The sequence below is a fragment of the Pavona decussata genome, unplaced genomic scaffold, assembly GCF_977016875.1.
Source record: "Pavona decussata unplaced genomic scaffold, jaPavDecu1.1 SCAFFOLD_114, whole genome shotgun sequence".
Lineage (NCBI taxonomy): Eukaryota > Metazoa > Cnidaria > Anthozoa > Scleractinia > Agariciidae > Pavona > Pavona decussata.
In genome coordinates, this window is record NW_028145528.1 from 7,143,036 (window position 1) to 7,168,537 (window position 25,502).

Here is a 25,502-nt window from a genome sequence, read left to right on the forward strand (position 1 = left end):
AGTGAGTACGAGAAACACAAGTTTATGCATTTTAGAACAAACAGCGGCTTGACGTTTCCCGTTTGGCGTTAGCCGTAAACGCGAAGCTAAATCTCTCCATTAACACTAATCCCCGATTAAAAGTTAACCAAGGTTTTCATCTCGCTCATTAAAAATGTTTTTAAAAGCTAATTTTAAGCCAGTAGTAAAGAAAAGGCTAAGTCAAAACTGAGGAACAAAAACCTTCTTGAAGAGTCTTCATTGATTAGTAATTTACTCGAATCAAAGTTCACCTTAATCCAGGATTAGCTTAATCGGACTTTGGAACAATTGGGCCCTGTTCGCCAGTCCTGTTGTTTTAGACGCAAATTTATGGCTCGACTCTAAATCAGACTCTAAATGAGGATGGGTTGTACAGAATGAGATGATGATTGCAAATGTTATTTGATTATTTAATTAATTATTATTATCCTCCCAGTTGAAAGTGGTCATGATTGTTCCATGAGAAGGCAAGCAAATACGCCAAAAAGGTTCCAGAAAATTTTTTTTGAAAACAGACTGCGAGCTGTCGTGAGCTTTATTTAAAGGTAGTAGCAGTCGTGATGCACCAACCGAGAATCGTGCGATCCTAAAATGGATTCGAGTGCTGACGTTTCGAGCGTTAGCCCTTCGTCAAGCCCAGCACTCGAACCGTCAGCACTCTAATCTCTTTACGGTGGCCAAATTACCCGAGTTATCAACACTCTTGTTAAGGCTTAACACCCGTTTCTACTCCTCACCAACACAGCCAGCAGTTATTCTAGAAACTAACCCCCTTATGCCTTTGTAAAAAAAGTTGTTTATTCATTTGTATCGTTTAAGGACAGGGGGTATTTTTGCTTCATGTTCGATGAGAATTCAACTTTTGAATGCTTTGTTAGTTGTGGAAAGATGCCATGAGGCTATCAATTTTTCTGGTCGGCACTCGTGAAAATCATAACCCAACACTCCTGGCGAGGGCGCGAAGGTCGTGCAAACCACCTTGCAGGGTGATAGTTAGAACCCAAGTCGGATCGCTACATGGTAAAGTCACACTGGTTATTTGGTAGCACGTCGACGCCATTCTGGTTGTTTCCTGATATCAAGTTGGGTCAAGCTTTTTAAGCAAGATGGTGATTTTTAAATTAGATATTCAACCACTAGTCAGTACAGTAAAGTAGACGGCGAGAAATTAGCTTACATACCATTGAAACACACACTAAAGAACACAAGGAAGGCGATGTTTCTTGAGTTCTTTTAATGACGAGCACATAGTTTATTTGATATTTAAATTTATTTCTTAGTCAGAGCCTAAACTTGCCTCAGATTATTGCTCAAGTGGCACATTTCCCGAAAAAGGTTTAAACCTGCGCATTTGAGACTATGGTGTCTATCGCCTTGTGACGCAATTGGGATCTCCTTCACATTAGAACATTTTTTGCTGACTGTGAAAAGTTTCGCTTACGCCTGTTTTCCCGGCGTGGAGCACCGGTTGCATATTTTCCCATACTTGCGACCGATTGTACATTTTTGCTTGGAATTGCGCTTAGCTTGTTGCGTTATTTGTATTTTCTGCGGTTGTCAGTGCGATAACTTGGTTATAGTTTTGAAAAACTAACCACAGACTACAACTGAGGACTCTTTCGAGGAGTACAACAAGAGATCAACATGAGGCAAAGGCTAAACTGCACGCAAACCAGTCTGTTAAATATCTAAAGGCTGAACTCTTCACCAGCCCCCTTTCTTTTTCTTCGGTCGCTGTTTCTTTTTGGCGGCCTGGGGCTGCTGTTGTCGGGGCGGTACCACATTGGCGGCGGCAGCCCCCGCGGAGGGTGTACCCGGCGGGGAGGCGGGCTTTGGGCTACCGGGGGTTTTGGGACTGGATGACCTACGGGAGATAAAATAACACGACAACAGTAAAGGCCTGACTAGTCAACTAAGTCGCTTTCATTTAGCTAACTGTTTAGTCCAATGGTCACTCTCAAAATTATCACTATTGTTTTTTTCCTCTCCCCTTCCCCCTGATCAATTCCTTTTCTACTTCTCCCGGGAAGCTTTCATTGGCTTCTCGCACTCGCTTAATAGTTTGAAAAAGAAACATGCTACACAGGCCACCCTTTATACGTCTAAACGACGTATTTGGCAGGGTTGTAGCTAAGAAATTTGTCTGCCGGTTAGCAGAGAAATTGAGCCGGCTAAAGAACGCGCGAAGTACCTTCTGCCGTCGGCATAGCCGACGGGGAGGGGTAGTTATGGGAGGGGGTCGCCCCCTCCCATTAGGGGGGTCTGGGGGGCCTCCCCAGGAAATTTTGAAAATTTTAATTCAATTTGGTGCACTCTGGTGAAATCTAGGGGCTCTTTTATGCAAAAAGAAAGAACCATTAAAGAGAAGGTCAGCTGTGGTGCCGCAGTTTGAAACGTGTGGTACCGAGATTCACCCTGCATTTATTCAAAATTTTCTCCCTCGCTTTGACGTTTCCATATTTCCTTCATGTGGTTTTCGTTGTTTGGCGTTCCTTGAACTCCTTACTAGGTCTGTTCACTGTGCCCCTAAGGAGAATGACAGACCTGGCTTCTGAGCAGACAGTGCTTTGTTTTACTTCAGTTCGTCAATCTATGCTGTTTTCTTAATTCTCTTTTTGGTGAGCTCACTAGAAGAACAGTTCTTTATTTAAACACGGTAAAATCTATCAGGAGTATAAAAATTAGAAATAACCTAACTCTCCTAAACAAAATTCAAAACCTAACTACAACTAATCTAATCCAACTAAAACCCGTTTTTCATGAATGCCGTGTATACTCTAACATTAAAAATGAAAATACGTGCGTAAGATTTTCAACATTTACTTAACATTAAAGTAATGAGAACGAAAGCTACATCGCTTTCCATTCGTTCCGAAAAGATAAGTGCTTTTAAGTTTGCACTAGAATATCAGAAAATCGATTTTTATAAACGCTTAGAACTGCAAACAAAAGAGCTGTCCACTCGGTCGTTCAGCTGTTCATCCAGTTTCGCGGGTTCGTTCACTCGGTTTCTCGTTCGTTCGTTTTCGCCGGCGAGCACTCGGCGGACCGTTTACGTTTCTGGTTTGTTCAGTTGTTCCTCCGTTTGCCCAGTTCTTCTTGCTATTCATGAGCATAAACATGTTATAAGCAATAAAATTTAACCAATTAAAAGCTGTATTAAAACATTACGAAGAAGGTCCTTCGTGTTTTTTTTCTCTGTCATGCTCTAGAGAAAGGCTTCTTCTTTCTCCGATCTGACACAAATACCTGGTAACAAACTCGTTTCCAATCTTTCGCACTGCTTTGAATGCCGGGGCTACCAAGCTTCTTGTTGACAAGATGGCGGACGCAGAAAACGGAAAGAGGACACGGTAAACAAGTTCTCAAAACAAGACTTTATTTCAATTACTTTATGGCATCGATACTCAAGGTAGTCAGGAGTTTATTCAACCTTTTCTCCTGAAATGTATTATTTTAAATCGAACAATTGCTTTTGGGTAACTAAAGAACTGTTCATTGCCCTTTTAACCAAGTGCTTGTCACCCAAAATTCAGCCGGCGATGACCTCTTTCCCAGCCGGCGAATTTCGCCGGCAGCCGGCGCTTAGCGACAACCCTGATTTGGGTGTTGAAGATAGCAAGCACTTGATGAAACAGAATTCTGAACAGTTTAACTCTCGTCGTCCATTCTGTACAATTCTGAGTCAGGAATATAACGTACATCAACTTTACTCGTGTCTTTCGGGAATAACGCAATGCTAACAGTCTCATTCGACAAGTAACTCTTGACGAAGTAACTAGAGGGTAAATTGAGGACAAACAATAAAGTGCTTAGTAAAACTTTACTTATCACTTACGCGTCCGAGGGAGCAGCAGCACCTTGTGTTCCTTTACCTGCGACGGAATAAATACAAGTTAGTATAGACATGCAACGGTTTTTTTTCTGTATTTTATTTGTTTTTTGGGTTTTTACAGCATTTACAAATACGCATAATACATCACAGATTATACATGCATAAATATACGTTACACTACCTGCGACGGAATAAACACAAGTTAGTACAGACATACAACGGGGTTGACTGTCGAAAGTAATTCGCGTTTTGCTGATTGTTTTGTTTCTTGCCTAAGGACGCAAGACGGCAATGCCTAGAACAACCAAGCTTCGAACCACCGACCGGCCCTCTGATCTTCCGATCGAACATTGATACCCTGCGAGCAGAGGTCCTTCGATCTTACTTGATAAGTCGGGAAGAGACTCTAACCATCATACCACCGCGTTTCCATACAAAAGGGTAGCGGGAAATAAAATACAGTCAAAACTCCACCCGAGCCTAAGCGTGCCCCTCCCCCCCAACCCCCGAGCTACAATCCCTCCGATAATATATGAGCCCATGGACTGTGAGATTAGTATTTCAAGCCGTTTTCATTATCAAACTCAACAAATTTTGAAATGTAAAATACCCTCCAATCACAAGTCCCCCCTAAAGAGCCCTTTCAAGGAATATAAATACGTCCAGAGCTTATTTTGGGAATACCACGAAACCAGTGTCAACCTTTCGGGAACAGCAAGAAAACTACTTTTGTACTAACTCACAATGATGCGACTAAATGTTGTCTCGGTGCAATTCCGTTCATCGAGAGAAAGACGCTCCGGGGACATCTTTCACGAACCGTGACCAGCTACACTGTACAGACAGTTAGCACTTACCAACAGATGCGCCCTTCTTCTGCCTTTTGCCCTTGTAGTATGATCGTTCTCTTTTTGGTATCCACCGCTCGGGATCTGGATCAACCTCCGCGTTATAGTTCTTCGGTAGTTTGCCTACATAACCACAAAAATAATTCGTGTGAGTACTCTCCAAGGAAAACTTCTAATCTTCACATAAATTGACATAGAATTCTTCAAAATACCGTCTCATTTCAAATTTCGCTAACAAATATCAAACAATGTTTCATGATCTCTGTCTGACAAATACGAACTTTTCCTTACTGATTATTGCGACAGCCGTAGGACGTCATAAAATCTAAAATGGCGGCGGATGGGAAATTTTTAAAAAAGGTGAAAATAAGTGATAATCTTACCCAATTTTTTGCACACATACACGAAAATGTTCTTTTCAAACAAAATTGCAATTTAGACATTATTTTTGAGAATTAAACGCCAATGTGTTGAAATATAAATCAGCGATGGTTTCCTTTAACCTTGATACGTTTCAAATTTGCTAATAATAAAACATGAATGAATGAATGAACGAACGAACGAACGAATCAATGAAGGAAGGAAGGAAGGAAGGAATGAACGAACGAACGAATGGACGAATGAATGAATGAATGAGTGAGTGAGTGAGTGAGTGAGTGAGTGAGAGAGAGAGAGAGAGAGAGAGAGAGAGAGAGAGAGAGAGAGAGAGAGAGAGAGAGAGAGAGAGAGAGAGAGAGAGAGAGAGAGAGAGAGAGAGAGAGAGAGAGAGAGAGAGAGAGAGAGAGAGAGAGAGAGAGAGAGAGAGAGAGAGAGAGAGAGAGAGAGAGAGAGAGAGAGAGAGAGAGAGAGAGAGAGAGAGAGAGAGAGAGAGAGAGAGAGAGAGAGAGAGAGAGAGAGAGAGAGAGAGAGAGAGAGAGAGAGAGAGAGAGAGAGAGAGAGAGAGAGAGAGAGAGAGAGAGAGAGAGAGAGAGAGAGAGAGAGAGAGAGAGCCAGAGGCACGGGCACTTTTGTAACGAAAAAAGGGCACTTTTGTAACGTGATAGGGAACTTTTGTCACGAGGCTAGGGAACTTTTGTAACCCAGGGCACTTTTGTAACGTCACTGGGGCACTTTTGTAACGTTCGATAGGGCACTTTTGTAACAATAGGGCAGTTTTCTAACAAACTGGCACTTTCGTATCAAGTTGTACAAACTCCAACTGTTGTTGTTCCCATTATTTAGAAAACAGGTTATGCACATGATTAAACGCGATAACCTAAAGTACCGTATTAATTCGAATAAACGCCGCGGCTTTTAATAAATTTTTGGCACTTAAAGGGGAAGTATCACGCAAATTTGCTGTCATTTCAAAACCCAAAAATGTTTTGTCTGTCAGCAGAAACAACGAAATAATTGTCAAGTTTGTTAAAAATTATCACCCCAGTGCAATAAAACTGTCGATTAGTGCCTCTGGCTAGTGACAGGGTTGGCCGGTTTGGATTGAAACTTGAAAAATATTAGGCTAATGTTTTTCAAGTTCTCGCTCTTTTGTTTCCAAAATGCGCTAAAACAGATCACAAGTTGTTTCTTTCAAGAATTGAGTTGATTTCGTTCCTCTCGTCATTCTAGAATTATTTGGCAGCTGATTGAAGGTCTTATTTCATCATTTTTAACAAAAGATATCAAAAAACCCATGATATTTCCCCTTTAAGATGCGGCGTTTATTTGAGGGCAGTGTTTATTGCAAACCTTGTAACAACAATTGAGAATTTATTGTGTCATTTAAACGTCTGTCGAGCTTATTGAATAACTTCCTACGCGCAAACACTGAGAACAACTTATTTGCAAAAGTCACTGGCAAAAGAAAGAGAGAAATCAGACTAGTTGTACCGGCAAGATTCTCGGCTGATACCACGGAATTGCGCATCGCAGAAGTTTTAGAGAGACTGAGCTAAGCAGCCAAGCTACGAAGTATAGCCACTTTGAACTGAATAACATTTCAATCGAGAAAAATAAATTTCCACGACTGGTTTAGATTGAATGTTGTCTTTTGTTTTTAAAGATGGGTAGTTGAATTGCTTATATTGGTGATAAATAGATGCTTCGAATAAACGCCGCAATGTCGAGAAAGATCGCGGCGTTTATTTGATTTTTGCTTGTCCCTGCGGCGTTTATTCGAGGGCAGCGTTTGTTTGAGGGAGGCGTTTATTCGAATGGTTACGGTACACTAATTTCACTTTATGACCAAGACGCTGAAGCACACATTTCAACTTTTTGTGTATTTTAAGTATTGCTTGTGTTACTTCACTATTTTCAAAAGAACAAGATGCAATTTAGTTACTTTTGTTAACTTAACTGGAACTAACATATTCCTTTATTTCATGGGAAAATCAATTACAACAGAGTTAATAGCTTTTTGATGCTGACGGGATATGATAAACGTGCGGGGGCGTTTGATTGTCCATATCCTGTGCTATGTTTAAAAAGAAAATGACTTCCTGAAAATTTTTAAAGTCGAGCACATTGGCTATAATTAACGAGCTTGCCGAATACAAGTTACAGGTGAAATCTACAATCTAGCTTTGTAGTAATAAATCAAATTGTTGGCAAAGCATACCGTGAAAAAAGTAGCAATAAACGCAACATACATGAACTATCGTACATTTTCAGGTATTCCCTAAAGCCGCGGCTACAACATTTTTTCTTCTTCTTTTTTTCCTTGTGAAGGTAATATGATTTTTTTTTTGAAATATTGTGCCACTAGCGCGTGGTAAGAATGGTACGTACAACAACCCTAACAGAGCTGAAGAAACAGCTTAACAACTAACCTAAATGTCGAGTGTCTTTACATCATCCGAGTGTAATTTCCGCTACAAGAATATTCCAAACATTGCGTTAACCACGCAAACAAAAGAACAAATCGTGTGGCTGCGGCTTTCTGGGTATTTTTCGACAACTGCAACGTTTTGTTAAAACAATGAACAATCTCGCATGCACTTGGATCAAGTGTCTTAATCATGGGCAATAGAGTGGTTTTCAGGTCAACATCAACAGTTATTGTTGCTCCTTTGGGTTGATGAGGTCTGAACACCGCGCGCTAATTTATTTTTTTACTGGCCAAAGTACTAAACTTTGTGCTAAAAAGTATTGAAAACCACTCCATTACCTAATGTCTTTATCATGCTTAACATTAACTCAACCGAACGAGAACAAGATAAACTTATTGCAAATACTTGCCATAGAAGAATTTTACAACAATCCGAGGTGCAGCCAGTCCGCGAGAGGTGTAATCCTCGGAAAATCCTGAATGCCTTGTTAACTGGGCCAATTTAGATTGTGATTGACAACGTTTTGCAACTTTTCGGGGAATGTGAGAAGCTTTGTAGCAAAGAAGCAAATTCGTACAACATTTCCTCCGCATAGCAAATGCTTGCCATAGAAGAATTTTACAACAATCCGAGGTACAGCCAGTCCGCGAGAGGTGTAATCCTCGGAAAATCCTGAATGCCTTGTTAACTGGGCCTATTCAGATTGTGATTGGCAATTTTTTGCAACTTTTCGGGGAAGGTGAGAAACTTTGTAGCAAAGAAGTAAATTCGTGCATGCAACATTTCCTCCGCATCGAAACATTTAATTTTGAAAGCAACTTTCAAGATTTGTCAGAAATGCATTTTGTACGAATTCCAATTATCTTTTTATAAGCGATCTTTTGGAGCAAGTTTGACACAATCTTGAAAGGCCTACTCTAAACTAAGAATATTGAACCCACTCGCCTTTGGGCCCTTTTAGTTATCTGCTTGTTAGCAGGCGTAGGTTGCTCATAAGGCCAAATTATCGCTTTTACGCGTCAAAGTTTAAAAATAGTGTTAAACAACCCTAAATGTTTTTAGGTTTGCCCATCTTGGAAGCCCTACTTTGACGCCTTTCATATTTTAACCGTTTAACCGGTTGACGACCGTGTCCATTGAAACTAACAGCGCTAAAACCATGAGAAAAGAGAATAGTTTCTTGGTATGGCCCTTAATAAATAATAAGTATAAAAAATGGCGTGAATTAAACTGCATAAGTTACATCTCAGACGGGCCTCTTGTGTGTGTTCCTTTAAAATGAATGAAACACACCGTTCGTTCAAAGTTTCACGCCGATGTTGACTGTTTGGATTTGTTCACACTTGTAAATTTCAATTTTATGATCTTGGGTCGCTTTGTTCGCGGCTTCGTCGCCAATAGATTGCGCAAGCAAATAACTCATCTGATACCGATTCTGGAGTTTTTTGAGAAGAAAAAAGGGGTGGGGTCGTTTGCATTTCGTCAGCCACCGCCTCCTTGTTTTAACCAAAGCCTAACTGGAAATTCGTCCGTAGACAACTAGATGTATTGAAATTCTAAAAAATCCTCTCAAAAAGAAAAAAAATTGAATAAAAACAAAGATATAATGGCAACTGCAGTAATAGAAAAACGCGAGATATACGCAAAAGGCAATTATAAGTAGTTTAGAACAACAAAGATTTACAGGCCTGGTGCATCGTGCGTTACTTATCGCAGTGCCTTCTGATTTCCATCATTGTCTTTTCGAGTCTTTAATGAATCAATTGAGTCTATAGTATCACTGCTAATTTATATTTTCTTGATTGAATTTGAACCTCACTGAGGTTTGCCCTGGAGCCTTTAGGGTGTTTTCTTGACACCGATGTTGTGGTCAATCTATAATATAAAGGCTCTCACCATTAATTAAAACGTTCCTTTAGGATACGTTTCCGGTATGTAGAAAGGCACAACAGCAGTTTTTTGCATGTAAACCTATTCCCATTATACCTTTCATGGTCATTCACCGATGCAATGAGTCACACATTCAACTATGTAAGCAATATATCAGTATCCTCAATAACGCAAAATGCGGCAAGGTTGAATAAAACCTTTTCACAGTGCTAGTTCCCTTGCATTTTATAGGAAAGACATAAAATTTTTATCACTTATTTCTACTGTGGTAATGTCTAGATTGATGCCCCTTTTGGTTCTTATCTCTAAAGAATTTATGTAGAAATCACTTGTTGGAACTTCTAGCAAATAGGGACGTTTTGTAACGTTGCCGGTTTTAAGACATCGGTAACTTAAAAAATTCATAAAAAAATAAAAATACATCCAATTCACTTCAATTTTTCTTTGTCAAATTACCAAAGAACGTCTTAATCTTCCCTCAAAATCGTGTGAATGTTGGGTAGTTCAAATTGGCTAAATTGCTTTTCCAAAGTGACGATGCAAAAAACGGGCTTTTTCCGAATCGTGATTCTTTTCATGGACATGAAAAGTCAAACACAAACACGGCGAATTTTTCTGGGCCGCAATATCTCCAATTTAAATTACTGTGGTAATCGAGAGAATCGTATGGCATAGAAATGGTAAGGTAATAGCTACAATTTGGCAGGGAAATTGATCAAAAAGCTTTTTAAAAAGTGCTTACCACGGAGTAGGGATCTTTTGTAACCTCCTAGCCATAATAAAGCGTCTTAATCCCTTTGATTTTAAAGTTATTTCTTGAATTTTGGCCTGCAAGGGGTTCATTATTAAAGGCTTCCACTGAAAAGTTGTTGTGCGTTACCACGTAAAAATGGGAAAATTATTGCAAAAGGAGGGAAATGTTACAAAAGTGCCTGACGATACCTATGGAGAGAGAGAGAGAGAGAGAGAGAGAGAGAGAGAGAGAGAGAGAGAGAGAGAGAGAGAGAGAGAGAGAGAGAGAGAGAGAGAGAGAGAGAGAGAGAGAGAGAGAGAGAGAGAGAGAGAGAGAGAGAGAGAGAGAGAGAGAGAGAGAGAGAGAGAGAGAGAGAGAGAGAGAGAGAGAGAGTGAGTGAGTGAGTGAGTGAGTGAGTGAGTGAGTGAGTGAGTGAGTGAGTGAGTGAGTGAGTGAGTGAGTGAGTGAGTGAGTGAGTGAGTGAGTGAGTGAGTGAGTGAGTGAGTGAGTGAGTGAGTGAGTGAGTGAGTGAGTGAGTGAGTGAGTGAGTGAGTGAGTGAGTGAGTGAGTGAGTGAGTGAGTGAGTGAGTGAGTGAGTGAGTGAATGAATGAAAGAACCAACGAACGAACAAACGAATGAATGAAAGTTTAGGTATTGCACGCATGTACCTCTCTTTCGCTTGCGTTTTCTTCGTTTCATAAGGGTATCCTTCCTGTTAATGGAAAGCAGTATAAAGATTGTAGTCAATTTTCAAACACTTCCCGACCGTATCGACAGAAAAAAACAACAACAACAACAACAAATGCTTACACCAGAGACCTACGGTAGTGAGTCTCAAAATCATAACTTCTTCAACATTTGGTCAACTACAATGAGTTTTTTGTCACCTTGCTTGTCACCAAAACTAGTCACAGAAATATCTTTCCATTTCCATTTTCAAAGGAAATAGATAGCTATAATGCGGTTTCCCACTCACACAATTTTTGGTAAATTTTTAATTTAATGCATTTACGAACTCTAACAGATCAGGTTATGCACTAAGAGCTGCAACTTATGACACGTGCAAATCAGTGAATTTTTAAAGCTTTTATTTTTTACGCTTTAAACCTTTTTCTATCAATGACCTGACTTCCTTCAGTTGTCTTAATACCTCAAATGAATTTCCTTGGTCATTTATCGTCACCAAACAGTGATAAACGATTTAACGACTGTACAGTGTTTTAAGTACCAACCTTAATTCTTCCATCTCTACATCTCCGTCTTGTTTAGCCTTGGCACGACCATATCGAGATCCAAAGGCACTGTGGGACATCTCTAGCTCATCCACATCCAGCGCTGCATCTTGGGAAGTTGTGTCCAGGGGAGTGAGTTTCTCGCTGTAGCTGTTTGATTGCTGTAGTTAAGGAGATTTATCTACGCACTATACAGAATTTTAACAAGAAAAAAAAGGCAACAGAGTATTATAGTATTTGTAATAACGTTGGCTGCATCGAACACTTGGGGCGCGATTGAAATCTTAAAGCTAGAAATTTCTCATTCTTACAAAACTACCCCTAACGCACTACTTTTGATACTCACTCGGGTGGTATTTTTGCACAATGTCTTCGCGGATGATACTGACGATGGATCTTGTTTAGGTCCTGCATGCCTTTTCCAGGCTCCGCGCACAAATTCGCTTCCGTGACGGCACCAGCAACAAACTGACTGCCACGGTTATTCATGGTAAGGTACTATATAGTCACCCACATAACCCTAACCCTCACGCTAACCCTAACCATATAGTCACCCTTACCTTACCATGAATTATATGCCCACGGTGGACTTAGGTTATATGTAGGAACTTGGCAGAGAATAACTCTGCTTCAACTTGGTCATATTAAGTATAATACGCGTACATAAACACGCGGGCCATATCAATACATACATCTAAGGATACTGTTCTGCCTTCTTTGGATTTACACAAGAATACGCCTTAATAAGCTGGGCTAACGTCTTCACATCTCGTGGATCTTCCCTGAAAAGAAACAGTATAATAGAGTGATTTAGAGTCGCGCTTACAGCAGACGGCAAACGTGAAATTCGCGTTGACTTGTTCTTGAAAAAAAAAAAAAAAAAAAATAAATAAATAAATAAATAAAGGAGTACATATATGAGAACAGTGCAAAGGACAAGAACAGGGACTCGGAGAAAATCTACACCCCGCCACATATAGCGCTTTTGTTGGTGCAAAGTTCATCGTTTTGCAATTGTTCACCTCTCAAATGGAGTTTTATAGTCCTTGAAAACTAGTGAAAATCTACACCAGTTGTTCGTTCGGTGCAAAAAACTCACGATGTGCTAAACTTACTTGTGCAATTTCTCCAGCATATCCACGGCTTCTTTCGCCTTTCCATGTTGTAATTTGTACGTCACATTCTCCCTCATCAATGACAGAACTTCCGACTGACGCATCGTGTCCTGCGAGATATGGTTTCAAGTTATAACACCCCTAGACTGTAAGTTCAAGCTGAGTTTCATTTACAACAGTTTATGCCAAGTATGGAAAAGGAAAACGGAGCGGTACAATAACGTGAAGATCGTCCAGAAGTAACTTCCATTATACAAAATGAAATGGAGTGTTTCACATTAAGGTTTTCTCTTTTGTTCAGATTGGCGTTGAAGCATCAGTCTAATTCCTGCCAAATATTGAAGCAATAAGCGTAATTTGGAAACTTGAATACACTTGTGGTGCCGTTGGCCTATTACCTCAAAATTCAAAATGGCGGACGGCAAAAATCCTGGTGCACCCTGCGAAAATACTCTACGAATCGTGGAGGATTTTGTCACGTGAAACACTTGATTTCCGTCTTCGCTACAACTTTTATGGAATCAGATATGGCTGCCCGCCATTTTGAATACCGCAAGGACCCTAGCGACGAGGTTAGTATTTTCTTTCGACAAATTGCAGCCGCTTTTATCAAGCTTGATCATGAGTTTGATGCTCAGATGGGCAGGTGTGAACTAGTATCCAGATCTTTTCATTGTTCAAAGAGAGGTATCTGTGTGAAAAATTAAAAAGTGTAGGGCCCAGTTGTTTAAAGAATGGATAACATAATCCATTGGACAAATCGTATCCAGCGGATAAAATGTACACTCCAACTAAAACATTTCATCCGCTGGAAAGCGACTTATCAACTGGATAACGTTATCCGCTCTTTGAACCACTGGGGCCTGGTGTTTGAGGGAATGAGCGACAATTAACGACTTACCTTGTTCTTCTGTGCATGCTCCACCGCTTCATCGAGGATATCAACAGCAGAATTGACGTCACCAACATGGGAATACAACGTCACCAGAGCAGATACCTTATCACACCAAAAAACAAAATGAACGGTGCATGTTGATTATTGCAATTTAGAGGAACCTTGATTTAACGTAGTGCCAAGGGATTAGCGAAATTATACCGAGGTTATTTTCCATACATTTTGAAAGGCCGGTCTGGAGAATATCGTTCGTTATACCGATGACTTCGTTATAAAGAGGTTCATTAAATCGAGGTTCCAAAGTACAAAGCAGGGTTCTTATAAAGTTTCCTTGAAGTTTACATGGATCATCAGGCAGCATGCGTGGAACGACATTTACATGTAAGACGTATGCATCTATCTTAAAAACAAGGTGCCCCAGAAAATGAACGAACCGTATTATTTTACCCAAATATATGCTACACCCCACTGATTCCCTTAATTCAAATTTTCTTAGTATTCTAGTTTTTTTTAGGGAGGGGTGGGGGGTGGGGGGTGGGGGAAGTAAGACTCTGGCTCTTGGCTGTGTATGTTCTAGCAAGATGAAAAAGACTTGGCTTGCTTTAGATCCATTGGGTACTTTCAAATGTCAGTAGGCACATCTCGCGCCCCATTACGCACCTGGGTACGAGTATACAACTGTTCATAAGTGAAACTAGCATGGAGCACAACAGAGGGAAACAACTTACCACGCCTGGTTTGTGCGCCAAATCTTTGATGTAACGTAACGTTGTACAAGCACCACGGATATTTCCTGCGGGATCATGAGATCAGAATTTAATAATCTTCAGGCGATCAAAACATCTCTTCAAACAAGGGCTATTCACACATCAATTTCAGTAAAAGACCAATCTTTAATTGCAAGTTTAGAAATCTCACTGCCTGGTTGCTCACAAAGTTGTTAAAGTACTTCAAAAAGTAATAACCTTGTGCGAGATAAAGCTGCACCAATGTGAGTTTAACATTCATCGCAGTATCTTCATGAGAGTCTGCATAGTTCTGCAAAAGAAGAATATTAAACGAAACTCAATTAAAAACTTAAAAAAGAGGTAATGCAAATACGTTTTTGTCAACAGCCTCTCGACCCTTCCACAAAGTACAATAGCAAGCAAAGGACGTCAAAGAGGACGAAGGCTACAAGCAATGACTGCAGCAAAAGGCCAGGGAGGTGAAACGTTTTGCAGGCATAGTAGGCAGAAACTGTCTGTAATATTCGGGTGTCTGTAGAGCGGGGTTCCACTGTAAACCATTGTCGTTTATACGAAACCCTCTTCAACAGTATAGCAGCTCGTCGCCAGTTACTAGATTCATAGGCTCCAAGGGCAGCTTCCTCTATTGTTTGAAAGACTCGGGGAGCTGTTTCTGTTGCTTCATCTATTGTTCTCTCAAAGTGGGTCAGTTAGTGTGAGAGATTGCAAGAGCTACTGTGTGACCCTTTGTTCCAACCAACTCATACAAACAGTTCCTGCCTTTGGGGTGCTGGCCATTATTTTGTCGGACCTGACGAACCACACCGTCAGTTTATAAATGGCTAAAAGCTTCCTGAAGGAATGGTTCTATGTCTTCTTTAAAATAGCACATTCCTTCATAATTTTCATCATTTGAAAAGGACCTGTCTCTGAAATAAGCAGATCCCATTTGCAAACGGACTGGTTCATTCAATCCACCAGTTCTAAGCATCCTTTTGCATATCAGGTGTAGTTTTCCCATGCTGATACTTCAGACTCTTGCATAAAGGCCCATCTCCCATTAGGATTACCGCTATATTGCGAGTATCAATGATTATTAAATGATTGGACTGTACCTTGAGCAGCTCAACTGCTTTGTCGGAGTGTTTCTCTCGATGGAGAAGGGAAGCTTTCATAAGGCAAGGGAAATCACTGTCAGGATAACTCGTCTCCAATGTAGATATCAGGTTGCGGCAAGCTTCAAGCTGTGTACAGGAAGAAATCAAAAGCATTTTGACATCAACCTCCCAACTGGTGCGAGATTTGAATAATGAAACTGTCACTTCTGATTGCCACTTCTGAAGAGTATTTTTATACAGCAATTTTTAACTATGCTCGACAAACAAGGAATTTTATTTATTCATTTACCATGACAACCTACTCCTCGCCATTGAGGATTATAAGTTTGAACTGGCCAGTGGGTCGTTACAATACAGTAGATTACTTGACTAGACAGGCTTATGCTGGATTGTACATACAGATTGTTTAAAGATTTCGGAGTTAAATTATTAGGCAATTATTTTTTAGGAGGGCTTGGTTTGGACACAACTGTGTTTAAAAGAGGGTTGCGGTTGATGCTAAACACAACTTGACACTACGCTGATACCTTCAGACTGCTGGGCCAAACAGTCCATGGAATTATATTTACATGTAAGAAGGCCTATTATTAAAACAACGTTCATGTTTAAGATTTGGAGAAATATTTTTGAGAGGACTTATTCACATAAGAGCTTACAGAATTTGGAATTTAATGGTATACATTCTTACATTCTTCTATCAATCAAAGTCATTTCTTTGCTCTTGCAGAATAGCTGACCTATTCCACAAGACAATAAAAAATGATTAATGTTTTAACCTGATTGGTGTACAAGAGCAAGAGGCATCTGTTGAACATCATGGTTTTCCGTTGAGATGCTGTCAGTTTGTGTTCAAGGCCATCAGCAGTTGTGGCTTTGACTTTCTTCTTTGAGTCGAACACATCACGATCCTGGGATTAAAAAAAGAAAAAATGACATTACCACCAAAAAACGGTGAAATTCTCATCAATTTTTAGAATGATTCTGGGTTGGTTACAAGTCATAAGACAGTGGTGGGGTATAACCCTCAACTGTAAAACCATGAAAGCATGGACAAGAGTTTAACAGTATCATACTATGGGTGAAGATTTGGGACATGCTCTCTGTGTAGGCATTAAATACAACTTGAGCCGCCAAGTTGTATTTGACATACATTGTACATGTCTTTTTAGCTCTCACATTTCTATGTACACTTCCTATTACATTGTATTAGTTTTGTAAGAATTTTTTAGATAGAGGGCCACAAGTTTATTAGTTACCTCAACTATTCTGTGCCACCCTCTCTAAATAAAGTGTATCATTTACAACTTTTCATACCATGATACATGTTTCTTTTCAAGCAACTGGTGCGGTAGGTAAAGATCTCCCACAAACTTAACATAAATATTGTAAGTAACAAATCAGTAGGCCTAAACCTGGGTCCGTGGATTACAAGTCAGTGCCCCTGGCCACTTGGAAATGGCACATCCAAGACACAACGTACATGTATGACTGTTGAAAGTGACAATTTGGTGAAAACAAGAAGTTTGACAGTGTACAATTTCAATAAAATTACCATCTGGGCTAAATCTATAAAATGTCAAACATACTTGTTAACTCTACAGAATGACAGCCTGAGGCTAATAAGGTCTATTGAAGCTCCCAGTATATGTACTTGTCCTGGGTGAGACATGGATACATGTTTTGTATTTAAGAGTGGAGGTGTAATAAGTAGGATGAGTCCAACAATAATAATTATTTACCTTGTTCAGTGTGATGACATTGTTGGAAGCCACAGCAGCTAAAGCAAGGTCGGTTGGTCTGCCAAAAATAAAGATGAACAAAATTAATGTTAGCTAAGCATACAGTACACTGATAAGTGTTTTGGAGAGAAGATAAACTACTACACTACATATTATTATTATGTACTACTTAGATGTTTCAGCTTGTCGTAATGATGATTGGCGTGTCTGAGTGCAACCTGAAAATAATTTGTTATTGATTTGTGATAGTCTGGCCTAAAAAACTGAAATAGCTAGATAAAGTGGCTTAACTTGGAATACAAACTGCTCATGATGCACATGTAAGGAACATGATTGTGCACCCAAGTACATGAAAATCAGTGGGACGATTGTCAAAAATTTTGAAAAACCTCCAAGGAGCCAAAAGAACCTTGATTGAAAGCATAGCTCAAATTAATTCATTTGTGATCTTTAATGAGGTACCATTTTACTTTGAATAAGACAAGGAAGATTTGTTTTTGCTTTCAGTTCAAGCAGAAGAAAAAGAAGGAGAAGAAATTCATCCATGATTTACTTCAGTTGTTTCTCTATGTAGTTTTTAGGGGAAAAACATGTCTGAGCTTATTCTCTGAATAAGGGCAAAAATGTACAGTAATATGAACATGAAAACATTCCTTAGGTTAATTCAAGGACTGTAAATTGATAATCTTTCAGTTGGCTTCTGTAGCAAAGCTGAGGCTCAAAAAATGATTTAAGGTTACCCGGGACCTTCAGAGGTGTCTTCAGAGGTGTCTTGCTTCCAAGCGACTTAGCGCGTCCGGTTTAAACTGTAGATACCTGAACCCTTATATTAAATTAAAGCTTATAGAGCTGGCTATCCAACTAAACCAAGAATTTTGAAATAAAATGAATTGCCGAATTTTTAGCGCTGTTTTCTCGAATAAATTTTTTTCACTTGGTGGAGCCAATTCAAAGAGCTAAAACTAAAAAGGAATTTGTTCGTTTTCCTTCAAATTTGGACAGTAGCTAGTTTAACATGTAAACAACAAAAACGTGTCTGCGAATTTTTTCTTTCGAAATATTTTTTCTCCGAGAGTGATTTTTGTACGATTACTCCACATTTTTTTCATCCTATTTCGAAAATGCTCTATAACTCTTCATTGCGATTGAATATGGTAAAACGCAGACACGTTTTTTTAGCGCTTTGGGTCAGGAAACTGAGGAGCAAATTAAATTCGCAAAAAACAAAATTCGCTTAGACTTGCAGCTTTAAAAAGGTGATTCGGACGCTCGCAATTAGAGGTCGTGAAAAATTCGAAAATATATTTTATTTCAAAATTCATGGTATGGTTTGATAATCAGCTCTATAAGCTTTAATTTGATATAGGGGTTTAGGTATCTACAGTTTAAACTGGATGCGCTACATCGCTTAAACGCGAGACACCTCTGAAGGTCCCGGGTAACCTTAACCCTGAATATGTTTAGTCTTAAACTTACTTATTATCTTACTGTTTGATTAGAGCATTAAAGGTGAAGTCTGGGGAATGAAATTATCATAAATAAATGAAAAACCTACTTGGACTTGAGAACTTGATTGTAAAGCTTCTGAGCATCATCATTCTTCCCTTGTAGCTGGTAAGCATAAGCCAGTTGAGTCCTGTCAAGAAGAACAGGCATGGTATCACGAATAAAAACATTTAGGATACACATGAAGAGAGGAGTGAAGGGGCGAATTTGCACCTGATGGAGATGAATGGCTAAGAAAGTGAGGAGATCATTTCAGAGGAAGGCCTTGACTGAATTTGCATGGAAAGCTGAAAACAGAGTGGAATGGTGCTTACTTGAATGCGCCGATGAGACAACTGGTGCCCAAGGGAATGGGGACACAGTGAAGTACCCAACACTGTTGCACTTAACTTTGTTTCTAAGATACCCTTTTCACAGAGATTCATTTCTACCATTTTCTATCAAAACTGTGCTAAAACTATGACTACATTGTCGTTTAACTTTCAGCATCAACCAGAAGTACAATGTATATCAAGTGAATTATTGAAGGGAGAACAATCCTTTGGTTACAAGGACATTTGGGCTTCAACATTTACAGCTGTAAACTCAACTTGTGGGCAGCTTGTCTGCAAGTGAAACTTTTCTGCAATATTATTTTTAACAGTGAAAACTGCATTGGTTTCATAGCTCACTAACCTGACAACCCCCATCTCAGCTTCAATTTCTTCTTCTGCTGTATCCTGAAAAGTTAAAAAAAGCTTTCTGAATATACATTTGTATTGTATCAACATTTTTAAAATACAGCACACTCTCTCAACCCTCCAAGTTACAACCATTTTAGGTGCTAATTGGTGACTAACATTTTGGTCCTGGTGACCTGAGAGTTGCCAACCTTGCTACTATGTGTCAACCTAAAGACGTTGGTAGCCAAATTGCCACTGAAAAAAATTGGAAATATTGGAGGGTTGAAAGTTCAAATGAACAGAATAATTCCTTTTTACTTACAGGATCATCTTGAAGGCTTTTTTCACATAACTCTGAAGAAAAGAAAATACAAAAAAAAAAAGAAGAAAAGAAAAGAAAAGAAAAGAAAAAAGGAAAAAGTAGTCAAATAGCCATCAACTAAACACCGTAATCTGTTGCTCAGACACTGTTTGTCTTTGGAGAAAACAGTCATCATTTATTCTGGTAAAACTTTCTCCAATCTGATAAGTCTTTGAAAAAGGCCTAACATACATATATATATAATTTTAATGTTAATGTGCACATGTAAATGGCCCATTAAAATCCTCTTGGTCATCAAGGTTTCCAGTTTTTTGATGACGTGAGCAATTCAAAAGTTGAAACATGTGCAGTCCCAAAATTTGGCACATTCCTGACAGATTATGATGTAATCAAAACTGATTTTACCAGATGTTCTTTCTCAAATAGTAAGAAGATCTGAATACAACATTACCAAGCAATGTTCAAAAGAAAGCACAGACTTCTGGTGATTGAACTATGTCATGGACTCTTGAAATAAGAAGGTTGATTGCTGTTAATCTTTGGCTACAGTGGTCAAGCCATTAGTTCTGCCTAGAAGCAGTACTTTGATCCACATAATAATAAACAGATCTTATTATTTGCCTTGAACTTCACTAAGATTCATGTGTACTAGAAAAGTGTGGAAAGAAAAATCCAACTAGACAGGTGAGAAAGATTTTTTTTCTTCTTTTTCTTTGGGGGTGGAGGGGGAAGATTTTTCCTTCATGTACAAATATGTACATGGCTGAGACAGAGCTGTAATTAAATGGCATTACACAGTAATAGAGAACTACAATCTTACCTTCTGCTCTCTTTAATTTTGTTTGAGCTGCGTCAATGTCATCCCGACCCAAGGAAAGACACGCTGAATTGTAACACAGTTCATAAGTGTCTTCTCGCAAGCCAGGGTCATCCTAATGAACAGAAAACAAAACTAACTGTCGTTGTGAACTATGATTCTTTTCGTTTTTTATGCAACTTTAAATGATTAGCTGACCAAGTTGTGACTATTTCAGTACAACCTTAGTAAGTAAAATGCTGGTATCAGCCGCAAGGATTGCCAAAATGAGCTTGACATGACAAGTAATAATTTAAAAATTTCCACTGGAAAGTGTAAGAGACTGTGCTAAATTGAGGAGTTTGATGGATAAATGGTATAAGTGATGGCTTGACCATAAATCCAAATTTTTCTCAATTAGCACTAACTTGGCAAAAAGAGGGTTCATCATGTTAGAAAAGAAGTTCTGCCCTTCTGCATAAATTGACAAATTACATTTAGGCTATGCATTTTAGTTTGCCCAAACTGAACCACCCTAAGCAAAACATGAATACCCATCTGTTGAATTCAGGCACTAAAGTCAAAAAGTAAATAAGGAATTTGAATAGAAAAGGTGGTACAAGTGATCCCTGTATTGACTGGTTTGACTGAAACTAAATTTGCACAGAAAGCACTGTTACCATTCTGATTCCTCCCCACTGTGCAGCAGCGGAAATGACAGCAGCCAGATTAGTTTCTCTTTCATCTCCATAATCATCCTACAAAGAACAGAATATGACAAAATTATCTGATCAATGGTCAGAAAACCTCTGAATATGACGATTAAAAGTGCTGACATGTAATTGAGTATCAAGTAAAAAAGACCTCTTGGATGACTGGTATATCAGAGGACAAACTTGAAACGGGAGATAGGAAGAGCTGGCAGGATACTGAAATCTACTTGTAGGATAAAGATTCTGTAAAATAACTACATTGTAACAGAAAAAAAATAGTTTGGTAACACTGGCAGTGATTACCTGAGAATTCTTGATCAAATCTTTGTACAGCTCTAAACATGCCCTATAGTCTTCAAGTCGATATAACTGAAATGTACACAAAAGGTAAACGTGAAGATTAGTGCATGAAGAAATCACCAAGAACACATTGCTCTAGTCATGCTCCAAACAAGTCTGAATCAACTACATACATTGTATTCCAGATAAATCTGGTGCTGGTACTCTACAGAACAACTGCAGGGCCAAATCTAGCAACGTGAAATGCCTAAATTACACACTTCCTTTTATGTGTTTGAACAATCTTATATGTTGCTGGGACAGTATACCAAGGGATACCAAGTATAGACCTTTTTCATAAATGGCTGCTGATAAATTATTCTTTTGTTTTCATGAAAATTAACCCTACTAGCCTCGTCAGCATGTGCAAAATTCAAAATAATTTTTACTCTGAAATGAGGTTAGTAGGGCTAATTAACATGTATTGAAAAGAATAATAAATTGGCCACCATTAATGAAAAAGGTCTATACTGTAGGGATAATTGGGTGGGATTCAATGAACACTTGAAGTACGTGTCCAATACAGTTTGTACCTTTCTTAACTTCAGACAATTTTTATGTACTTTTAACGTCATAATGCCATGGAATTTTTTAACCATAAAATTTGACGTCTCCACAACTGACAGAATCAGCATAAAATGCTCTGACATACGTGTACATACAATGTATTTTTGTATTGTATGTACCTGTATATCATCAAAATTATATCACGATAATATCAAAACATTGCGTCATTTTGTTAATTTTTACTCTGAAATGTTTATCTAAAACTGCACTGATTACATTCTTCAGATTACCCTCAGTTTTGGCATGTGGTTCATTTCAAGGCACTCAGGCCCAGTCCCAACCCCACCCCCTTCCCAGAATTTGGTCATAATTATTTTTCCATAAAAAACCAAGATCAATTACAAATTTAAATTAACATAAACCCCTTGTAATGCCCCCAGCTCCTCAATTATGGCTTGTCCCTTTTTTTGTTCTATTGATAGAGTTCCATTGTGATGATCTGGTATTGTTCTACCTACAGTGTAATATAAATATCCTTCTCACCACTTGAGCTTTGAGTTCCTTCTCATGTTGTGTGGGTTCATCTATTGCGTTTAGTATATTCAGTGCTTCCTGGGTCTTGTTAAGGCGATACAGACTGTAGGCTTTTTCAAACCGAAGTTCAATGTCTATCCTGAAGGGGAAAATATCAAAATACAAAATTAATTATTTAGAGCTTTCCGTCCTCGTACTTGTACACAGACTCGTGACAACTGGGGTTGCAGAAATTACATTTTCAACAAGTGATATTTCAGATTTTCATTTATTTACTAAACTGTGACATTGTTTCTCCCTAATCTGGAACAGGAGCATGATATTTTAGAATTTTTTACATAGAGAGATAATTCAAGGGTTTTGGGCAGGAGAGGTATATGTGATGTTTTGCCTTAAAATCAAAATTGCCCTGAATAAGCCCAAGTTTGGCACAGAGATTGATTGCCATGTAAGAAACTTATGCCCCATTCACACCAACGCTTAGACACATTTAAAAGCTGTTTAGTTAAACACAGTTTAAAATTGTTTCCTTCATAAAAGCTGCTTCCGGTTCTTTGTCCATTACAGATTTAGCACAAAATAATAAAAGCATAAGTTAAAGTTTACTTGAATCCTATGCCAAAGCCAATGGTTGAGCTTTCTGTTGCCAATTTTCATTTTGCTAAACCTGGTTTAATTAAACATGTTTTGTTGGTGTGAATGGAGCTTTAGTTGCTAAATAAACAAGAAATAGCTCATTACTTTTGTAGAGAATGCAAGCCACCTACACAAGGGACATACAGACATTTGCCTGATTTCTCTTGTTCATAACTACTAATGCTTCGCTTGACTTGGTTTAGTCTCATATACAAAAGAAATCAGTTGAGCCCCACTACTTCTTGTGTGTGCTGCTTGCAACTCTTTTAATGCTGGCTGTCTGTTTTTGAGACATGAAATCTTCCATACCATCCCCTGACTTTTCAGTGACTTTTGAGTCACAATTTATATTTTCCTTGACTTCTTCCCTAATATTAGTGTTTGCTTTAGTTACTTTAATTTTTAAAGCTAGTGTTGTAATTTAGTTACAATTATGTTATTTAGTATGATATCTGTAATTCCTTTTTTCTTCTTCCTTCATCTTGGTTAGTTAGCTACATGCAGGTGGAAGGATTTTTGTATTTATTTATCTGCTTGTGATATATATAATAAAATGTTGTTGTTGTTGTTTATCTTACAAAATGCCCTGATTTTTCCCTTGGCCTGGAAAAGGGTACTTTTCCCTTGCCCTCTCCTGACTATAGAAATGCAATAAAAAACGAGTCTGAGTTCATTGCTATACTACCAAAACAATTATTTCAAACCCTTATGAGACACAAAAGATTATTTTTATCTGGTAAATATACGCGTACGTAAAGTCACCAACCGCTGTTGATTCGCTTTGAGTTAACTTGATGGATATACTATAAAGTATAGACTGGTAACGGAACTACTACACTTACCCCTTTTTGGGCGCAGAATTGATGACATCTACAGCCTCACGAAAGAACGATTGATGAATCAGAGAAACGACTTTACAATGAAATGCTTCCTTATCGTCAGGATTTTCTTGCAAAACTATAAACAGAAGAAACACAATTGATGAAACACAAAACCAAACGTACAGATAATCAGACATTTTCCCTCACTTTTGTTAGCAATTTTCTGAGCCTTTTCGTAATTTCCGTCCTTCCCAAATCGATCTAATTCAGTGAAAAGTTGCGGTACTGAAGGCGACGTGGCCGCCATCTTTGAATCTGAAGACGAACAGAGCCGATCATGTCAGCGGTAGACTTGCTAATGGAAGAGCACTGGGACGAGCTTACGTCATGATTTATATGTCATGGAATTTGTCACGCCACCTTGAAGTGTGCTGGGAGCTGGGAGGCTGTGGGAGGACGTGTCGGGGTAAGTTTTTCGAAGGAGTTTTCTCTCTTTTTCGTGCTTTTGTAAAGAAATGTATTTTTTACTTAAAGGGAAACGCTTACGCTTTGGTTTTAAAGGGAGGTGGGGACCATCTTGGTTTCTTTTGTCGATTTCGGAATCGGACCGGTTCTTGCGCACTCCATTTTGCAAAATTGTTGGTTCTTCCACTTGACTGTTTGTAACTAAAATGTCACATTTTCACTTTGGAAATTAGGTTTACCATTACTACAATTTAGAAATGTCATTTCTTTGAGTAAAACAGACGAAATGGAATTCGAACGGAAGGTCGCGCTTTACACAAGTCAAGCTGCTGCCAGTTTTGAATTTGACGCGAACATGGCGCGAAACCAGAGAACGATTCTTCCAAATTTCTGTTGACATTAACTTGTCTTTCTCTGTAATTGCGAGTTTTCAGACATATATTTTCCTTCGGAGAATCTGAATTTAGGTACCTTTAGTCAACCTTTATTTGAAAGTTATGTTCGAAAGTGTTCAGTTGGTACCGTTTTGGAAATTTGTCCGCGCATTTCCCTTTGATAAGTAGCTGTACTGATTGACGTCCTCTGTGCGTTATCAGAGCACAGACCCATGGCAAAATGGGACATTTTTGCTTTATACAAGATCCAAGACGACAGTGAGCATCATGTTGACTGAGCTGAGTGAAAAACTTTCAAGCATTTTTTCACACTTATTGTATTAATAAATACTTCAGTGCATTTGAAACTGACATTGAACTTGACAATGCGTTGTTTGTTTCTTATTTTTCAAAGCATAATATTATTTCTACACTATAAACTGCACAGATCCAATTGTGATCCTCTAAATTAGAGTGCCATAATTGGAAAATGAATTTCCCAAACAATATTTTCAAACTTTTTTTTTTTTTGTAACACTTGACATGAAAATGCAAAAGGCCTTCGCCTTTAAAAATCCAGGAAAATTTGCCTGTAGGGAATTTGAACTTGAAGTGTCAAGTTTACACTTGCAGATTGTCTGGCAGAATACACCTGGTTCCTGATCCACGGTCAAGTTCAGGAGGAAAATGTTGCTTTTGTGAGCAATTTGTTCACCAAAAATTTTGCAGTGTTCTTGAATGAACCACTTTTCATACGCTATATACCTAAAATTGGATCATAATTTTGTTTTGGGGGCTAGGGCATTTGTTCGTCAAAATCATCACTAGGGTAGGGCATTTAAATAGCATTTTGGTACTGCGGGCA

The 25,502-nt window shown here is 38.7% G+C and overlaps 1 protein-coding gene across 1 annotated transcript; it reads right to left on the reverse strand.

The window, feature by feature from the left end:
• Positions 1 to 1,236: 1,236 nt before the first annotated feature.
• Positions 1,237 to 24,131, reverse strand: LOC146470550 (signal recognition particle subunit SRP72-like). Its single transcript, XM_085122649.1, has 22 exons — positions 24,006 to 24,131; positions 23,820 to 23,934; positions 22,351 to 22,480; positions 21,265 to 21,330; positions 20,929 to 21,006; positions 20,273 to 20,384; positions 19,453 to 19,484; positions 19,144 to 19,187; positions 18,518 to 18,598; positions 16,963 to 17,020; positions 16,000 to 16,131; positions 15,221 to 15,349; positions 14,343 to 14,415; positions 14,106 to 14,170; positions 13,384 to 13,479; positions 12,483 to 12,592; positions 12,072 to 12,149; positions 11,368 to 11,517; positions 10,804 to 10,847; positions 4,714 to 4,827; positions 3,860 to 3,896; positions 1,237 to 1,885 (listed from the first exon to the last, which is right to left on the reverse strand). The coding sequence occupies exons 1-22, from the start codon at positions 24,103 to 24,105 to the stop codon at positions 1,726 to 1,728; spliced, it is 2,004 nt and encodes a 667-aa protein (XP_084978775.1). The 5' UTR covers positions 24,106 to 24,131; the 3' UTR covers positions 1,237 to 1,725.
• Between the last annotated feature and the right edge of the window lie 1,371 nt (positions 24,132 to 25,502).

Bases quoted from the DNA above. Each gene is read 5' to 3' on its own strand.
- LOC146470550 (XM_085122649.1), bottom strand. From the start codon at position 24,105: ATGGCGGCCACGTCGCCTTCAGTACCGCAACTTTTCACTGAATTAGAT. The intron at 14,416-15,220 runs GTACAGTCCAAT...CTTCTTTTGCAG, and splicing joins AAGCAGTTGAGCTGCTCAAG to AACTATGCAGACTCTCATGA. The intron at 13,480-14,105 runs GTAAGTTGTTTC...TGGTGTGATAAG, and splicing joins TGGCGCACAAACCAGGCGTG to GTATCTGCTCTGGTGACGTT.